General features: G+C 43.1%; 3 protein-coding genes across 3 annotated transcripts; all 3 read left to right on the top strand.

Annotated features, from left to right (window-relative positions):
- The first annotated feature begins 358 nt into the window (after positions 1-358).
- LOC122411345 (uncharacterized) lies at positions 359-2307 on the top strand. The gene is made up of 4 exons (XM_043420088.1): positions 359-413; positions 490-734; positions 1649-1817; positions 2213-2307. The coding sequence occupies exons 1-4, from the start codon at positions 359-361 to the stop codon at positions 2305-2307; spliced, it is 564 nt and encodes a 187-aa protein (XP_043276023.1).
- Positions 2308-3549: 1242 nt separating this feature from the next.
- On the top strand, positions 3550-4074 carry LOC122411344 (uncharacterized). Its single transcript, XM_043420087.1, has one exon. The coding sequence runs from the start codon at positions 3550-3552 to the stop codon at positions 4072-4074; it is 525 nt and encodes a 174-aa protein (XP_043276022.1).
- A 271-nt stretch (positions 4075-4345) lies between these two features.
- On the top strand, positions 4346-6829 carry LOC122411343 (uncharacterized). The gene has a single exon (XM_043420086.1). The coding sequence runs from the start codon at positions 4346-4348 to the stop codon at positions 6827-6829; it is 2484 nt and encodes an 827-aa protein (XP_043276021.1).
- The last annotated feature ends 918 nt before the right edge of the window (positions 6830-7747 follow it).

The raw sequence follows: 7747 nt of genomic DNA, 5'->3' as shown, positions 1-7747 counted from the left end.
CGTAAGATCATTTTTGTGACATATTTTTCCCTATTATATGATAAATTTTTCATAAATCTTTAACTCAATAATTTACTCTCCTTAGAAAATCATAACAGTGGCAATGAAATATTGAATCATCATTCGAACTCATCCACAGAATCCCAACCCTTGAACCTTCGTCCTTCAACAACCATAGAAAATGCTCGTTATAGGAGTGAAAATTTCAGTACCTCCCGGCAGGGTAGTATATTGGTTAATTGATTAACTCTACGAGAAATAGTCTAATTCGACTTCTGAACCCGAGTATTTTGATATTGCAGAAGATTGTTTTCGATTTTCGTCATCCATAGCAAATTTACGAGATAATGTGAACAGGATGGGCAACGACAATGATGATGATGATGATGACATCGGAGATAACCGAAAAAATGGTAAATATGTGTAAACTTGAATGTTTTTTAAATTTGTGCATTCATTAATTATAAAACAATAAACAAATTGTTTCAGCTTTTTCATCTGAAAAAACACATTCAGCACGAAACGTTGAAGTAGTAAAGGTTGAACTGCTGCAGGAAATAAATAGCAAATTGGATTTTGTAATGATTCAAAATCAGAGAATCTTGAAGAAGCTATATCCTGAAGAAGCTGCTCTTACAAAACCCAAAAATTTTCTATCATTGCCACTTCAATCTGAGGAAGATTTTCAAAATTTTGAGAAATTTTTGGAAATCGAAGTTAATATTTCTGGCACAGTAAGCAAATTTATTCATCAAAGAGTCTTTGCATAACTTCAAGTTAAAACGTAACAAAAAACCTCGAGTATATGAAAAAATAACACGGTCTTTGACGTTTTCAATCTTTGTTCTTAACCCTTAGTGTGCATCTGGGGTCAGGTTGACCCCAAAATTTTTTCTCACATGAATAGCATTTAAAGATGAGCATCTCATAAGTAAAACCCCCAATATTAAAAAATCGTTATCCCCTCTCTAAAAGTAGGGAGCATAGCCACATCATACTCCAAAATAAATACACTTTTTGGAACGGTTGCAAAGTGGACTATTTTTCTTTTAAAGCATGGACCTTTATCTGTAAAACTCTGTGAGGATTTTTTTTTAAACTCAAAATTTAATTTTTTACGAGAGATTTAACCGAAAAAGTGCTTTTTACGCGCACTATCAACTTTGAGCACGTTTTTGAACGATGAAAAAAGATTTTTTTGGAAATCCGACTTTGTAGCCTTAAAGTTGGATCAATTCACTGCAAAAAGTGACTAATCCTTTTATTCCGAAAAGCGCATAGTTACCGAGATATTCGATGTCAAAAATGACCTGGGCTCAAAGTGACCCCATGTGCACGAAATGTCTCGCTGTGAAGGTGTGCACACTACTTAATACTTTCCGTCAAGACGTTACCTCGCGTCTAAACTGAATGCCTTAATATATAATTTGAACAAAAAAATAGAGAATTTAATTCGGAAAATAACGCTTTCGATGTTGAAACTCTAATTTTCAATATGTGTTGTTCCGTTACGTAGAATGTAATAATATTTTTATGATCCTTTAGAGGGTTTAAATGAGTCCGTAATGAATTTAATGGAATGATTTCTGCATTGAAATAAGTATTTTCGATGATTTGTCGTTTATTATTTTAACCTTTTTTATTTTAGGCCGATTTATTTCAAACGTTTGCTTCTGGTTGCGTAACCGAAGGTAAAGCAGCAGGAAGGTTAATGAAAAAATGTATTTCGAACCGTCTTTCACGAATGATGAGTTGGGATGGTACCAGCAAAACAAAACTTAATTTCAGCAAATCTAATCTGAAGGAAGCAATTTTTTGTACGTTTTATTTCGACGCATGCTTATTAGCAATTTTCGATTTTTTAAATGTTGATTGGAATCTCTTTTTCTTCTTATTTTCAATCGCTGCTTTAAAATGACATCCGGTTTTTCCGATTCGAATAACTTGTAGTGAATAAAAAAACGGATGAAATCAAAAGTGGACAATACTTTTTTGTATCCATATCTTAAAAAATGATTGAGTTGTTTGTGACTCCATACACACATAATGCTTATGATATAAAAATCTCTATTATGATAATTTGTAAGTTATCAGAAATATCATGGTCCCCTTTGTATACTATAAAAAGTATGGCTCTTTACATCCTTTAAATTCAGTAAACACCATGTATAAAATAGAAATATACATATCCACCAATTCTGTATTTTTCAAGGTGCATTTTTGAAATTGTATCCGAAGAGCAAGCTGTCGGACGGTGAAACTGCAGTGAAACGATGGCTCAATACCAGTGCACAGCGTTTGGTGTAAAAGAAAAAATGTTTGTTTCCTTAAAATATATCATTATCAGTGTGCAGTTGTTATTAAACAAAAAATAATTGAATAAACACGAACAGTTCATTTATAAATTTGGTTTATTTTTCATTTTTCCCACGGATAATAATCCGTATTTTTCAGTAAGCGACTCAGAGCAACCCTGTGCAACGGTGTCGTATGGTGCCCGTGTTTTTCACTCTTGTTAAAATGCAATGTGTGGCACAGTGTCGCTTGCTAAAAAGCTCCCACCGTTGCATACACGATAGTCAAGTCAATGTTAAAATGACATCAAATTCAACTAATAATTGATTAACCGTCAATTTGATATCATTTTGACATCACTGTATGATTTACTGTCAATTCAATGTCATTTTGACATCAATTTGACTAATTTTGATTGCTTAGAATTCTTCGGGCTATCAAGATCAAAGAGACATCATTTTGACATTTTTTTGACATCATAAAGCAGTCTATATGGAGAGACTGATTGATGTCAAAATGACGTCATCTACCTTGACCTACAGTTGATATCATTTTGACATCAACTTATAGGAATATTATTTATTTTATCAAAGTGGTGTAGATGATTTATGGTTACACATGGAGCAAGTGACGCTACATTCAGTACAGATACATACGTTATGACCCAGGTATTTCTGGTCCCATCGAATTGTATAACATTGACGCTAACGGTCAATCAATTACAAACACTCTATTAACAATCTTGTTTCTTACAAAGTGAGGCTTATTAGAAATGCTCATTCCTTCTCATCCACTCTTATAAATTATTCGAATCCAATCTTTACAATAATATTTTTCAAGAAAACATAAAAAACAAATTGACTTATCGGTTTTCGTTTTGTTTGTGGAAATCCCTCGTTGGCTCCTTGCCCCGGGACTCAGGAAAGTTGCGACGGTAGAAAATGGGAGACGGAAATCGGCAAAATAATCGGGCTGGCCACACCCGATGAAATCAATGCCCAGATGTGTCTTAATATCACGTGGCGACGGTTCGTTTCCCCAACTTATCCCGTTGACGGTCCCGGAGCGAAAGAGGACGAGGCAATCGGCACGCAAATCTCTTCAACGGGGAGGGGAGAAAAATTCTCCCGTCAGAGATTGACTACCGAGCTCAATTTACAAATTTATTTTCGGCACTCCGGCGGGCAAATTCGAATGTTCACGTCACAAACTTGACTTATTTTTGTTGCTTGGGTTATGCCCATATACGAAGAGATGGGGCACATGAAAGAAGTCTCTCCAAGCTCACAAACCCCTTCCAACATGTGTTATCTACCCCACCACGGCGTTTGGCGCCTCTCCAGCAGCACCACGAAGCTCCGAGTTGTATATAATGGGTCGTGGCGACTGCCGAACGGAGCCACTCTCAACGAGAACCTCCGAACAGGACACAACTTACTACCCGGGCTCCCCGACGTCTTACTACGCTGCAGAACCCACCTATACGTCATAGCTACCGACGTAGAGAAAATGTACAGACAGATTCTCGTCCACCCAAACGATCGCGATTTCCAACGAATCCTGTGGAGACCCTCTCCAAGCGACAAAATTAAGGAATACCGTCTCAATACCATGACGTACGGGACAGCATGCGCTCCGTTCCTCACCCTGCGAACCATCAAACAATTAGCAACTGATTACACCAAGCAACACACCCGGAAGGATCTGCAGCTCTTCAAACTGATGTGTACGTGGACGACATCCTCACTGGAGCAAACAGCATTGAGCAAGTCAAAATGAAAACACAGCAACTCCTGCAAGTCTGCACAGCGGGCGGATTTCCACTTAAAAAATGGGCTAGGAACTCAAGCGAAGTGATGGCATTAATCCCTCCCAACGATCGAGTCACTACACATCACTGGGAAGCAAGCAACGAGCACATTATGGCCCTGGGACTCAAATGGAATCCCGTCAAGGACACCTTTCACGACTCCGTGCCTCCTGCAGAGAAAAAACTTGCCACACGAAGAACAATCCTCTCTGACGCTGCGCAACTGTTTGATCCACTCGGATGGCTCCAGTTTCCACGAAAGCAAAAATCGCTATAGAATCAACATGGTTACTGAATCTCCATTGGGACGACCCACTGCCACAAAAAACAGCAACGGAATGGGTAGAATTCCACAACCAATGGCCACTCCTCGCTGATCTACAAATCAGCCGGCCCATCATGCAATCCGAAGGGAACGACTTCCTCGAGATTCACGGCTTCGCCGACGCATCGGAACGAGCTTACGGAGCAGTCATCTTTCTGAGATCAAAACCAAAAGACGGCAACACTCAAGTCAAGCTACTTACCGCCAAGGGAAGGATCGCGCCTCTGAAACAAGTGTCGCTGCCAAGACTCGAACTATGTGCAGTTCAACTCCTGGCAAATCTGGCCAAATGGGCCGTCGAAGTCACAAAATTAGAAAACATCCCAATGCACCTCTGGTCCGACTCCACCGTCACCCTGGGGTGGATCAAGGGACACCCAACTCAGTGGATGACATACGTAGCGAATCGAGTGTCGGAGATACAGCGAGCAATTCCTCAAGCACGATGGCACCATGTCAAGGGAGCAGAAAACCCCGCGGACTGCGCATCCCGAGGCCTTAATCCCTCGGATCTGGTAACCCACCCACTGTGGTGGTCAGGGCCTGAATTTCTATCGAGCAACGAACCATGCCGGCCGACCGATGACGAAACTCACAGCATCGAGTCACTCCCTGAAAGTCGATTATCCGTTCACGTCAACACCACGACTAGCACAGAGGAGAATCCGCTCCTCAAACGATTCTCTAAGTACAACAAACTCATGCGCATTACCGCGTGGTGCCTCAGATGGAGACTCCACAAACCAACAACAAGTCCAAACCCCAGCAGCCACCTGTCCGCCGATGACATCACTAAAGCAGAGCACCGCTGGATCACCCTCACGCAAAATCATCAGTTCAGCGAGAAGAAGCGACTAATCCAAGCAGAACGAACAATTACTGGACCGTTAGCTAAGCTCTGCCCATTCATCGATGCTGAAGGAATATTGAGAGTTGGCGGGCGACTACTCAACGCCAGTCTCACGTACAACGAAAAACACCCAATCATTCTCCCAGGAAAATCTCAACTCACTTGGCGCTTAATCAATGCCACACATCAAAAAACACTACACGGCGGAACTCAATTAACGCTAGCAACGCTCCGCCAACGCTTCTGGATCCCTAAAGGGCGGCATTATGTCAAGGCATGCATCCACCAATGCTCACGCTGTGTACGGTGGAAAGCAACGGTCCCAACGCAACTCATGGCGAATCTGCCCCCCGCATGCGTTAACTCAGCGCGCCCTTTTCAATTCACGGGCGTGGATTACGCTGGACCCATCTACCTGAGAGAAGCCTCAGGGAGAGGAAAGACGTGCTACAAGGGATTTTTCGTGGTATTCGTATGCCTAACGACTCGAGCTATCCACCTTGAAGTCGCCTCCGATTACTCCACTAACGCATTTATTGCGGCCTTTCGGCGATTCACCTCGCGGCGAGGCGTGTGCTCGGAGCTCTTCAGCGACCGCGAAACGAATTTCGTAGGAGCTGACCGAGAACTACAACGCCTTTTTGACGCCAACACCAAGGAAGGGCAGACCATCCGCACCGCCGTCAACACGGAACGAGTCAAGTGGAGCTTCAACCCACCCGGTGCCCCTCACTTTGGCGGCATCTGGGAAGCTGGCGTGAAATCGGTTAAGCATGACCTCCATCGAGTGGTGGGCGAAACACGGCTCACGTTCGAGGAAATGACCACTCTCCTCACTCAGATCGAAGCATGCCTCAATTCGCGCCCATTGTGCGCAATGAGTGACGACCCCGAGGACATGGCAGCCCTCATACCGGGCCACTTCCTCATTGGAACAGCCCTAACAGCAATACCCGAGCCGACGTTGCTGGACACCAAGATACATCATTTGTCGCGGTGGCAGCACCTGATAAAAATGAGAAACCACTTTTGGCAACGATGGAAGCACGACTATCTCTCGGGATTGAACCAACGCAATAAGTGGACAACCAAAAACGAATCACTACAGATTGTACAACTCTGCGTGATCCGCACCGAGGCGACCCCTCCTACACGATGGGCCCTCGCCCTCCCCGGGCTACTTTGCACCCATTCGACGACCGGCTCAGGCGCTGGACTTCTCCATCCTTCGGCGGAGCTCTCTTCTTGCTGTCCCCACTGCCAGAGTCTGCTCTGGCACTTACTAGCACCAGTACTCAAACCCGGCCAGCGTGCCGGGTTCACTGAGGCATCCAAGCCGAAATCAGCTCGAGCAGCGAGTGGGAAGCTCCACTTACGCCTCGCCGCAGTCCAGCCACTGCGCCAGACCTACCAGGGCCAGAGCCGGTGGTACCAGCCACAGACGTCAGTCTCCACCGGGAGGATTCATCACACACTCCACCGTGCCCAGTTCCAGAGATCAGCCTCGAGAGATCACGGTGGCGAGTCACCTCAACATACTCTCCTTTAATTTGGCGTGAGCGCCCAATTGTACCGGATCGCATAGATCAAAATAACAATTTCGTAGTTAATAAATGAGGTGTTGCACCTCCTTGAAAGAACTTAAACAAACATAATCTCGGCCAAGTTTTTCTCAACCCCATCAGACGCTTGAGGCGCTGACTCCAGCGCCATCTCTCGCTCGAGTCACTCGCACAGTCCGCTCACTCCTGCAATCTTCGTTGCTGCCTCGTCACTTCGCATAATACTCAACGTCGATCATTCTCGCTACATTTCGACTTCTAACAAAGAAGTTACAAATTCGAGGTTTTATTACCTCGAGACCAATCGTTACAATTCTCGTCAAAGACTGTCGAATTTTGGTTAGTTGGTAAATTTATAGACTCGGGGGTTTCTCCCCCTCTCGCGACAATATGGCGTGATATTCTTTCTCGAAGTTTCAGTGATGACATCGAGGATCAATGGGCTCGTTCGGGAACGTCGATATTTCGCCGTCGATGCATTTATGCTGAGAACGCTTAATTTATATACTCTTTATTTTAGGAGTGCGATGTAAACCTTTTTGTATCTTTCCTTTTCGCATACTTTTCACATATATTTCTGTTCTCGTCGAATCTTCTGTTTTTATGTCAATAAATCTAATTTCCCGGTTAATAATTATTTGAGCGACCCATTCTCCTGCTTCGGGGCCCGTACGGGACCATATAGGCACCCTTTCGTTATCTCTTAAATTATTTCGATTACTTAATCACTTCAATATTGCAATATTTCGGTTATTCCCATAATTATTCAATTATTTTAATTTCATTTAGACCAAACAAAATATCTACTAAATATTTCACATTTCAAAAATCCTACATTTTGTGTAGGTTGGTGGCAGCGAAAACTAAGTAAATTTCCTAATTACGTTCGTCCCTTCTGGAATTAA

This window comes from Venturia canescens, chromosome 5, assembly GCF_019457755.1.
Source record: "Venturia canescens isolate UGA chromosome 5, ASM1945775v1, whole genome shotgun sequence".
Classification (NCBI taxonomy): domain Eukaryota; kingdom Metazoa; phylum Arthropoda; class Insecta; order Hymenoptera; family Ichneumonidae; genus Venturia; species Venturia canescens.
This window is presented reverse-complemented; position numbering and strand designations above follow the sequence as displayed.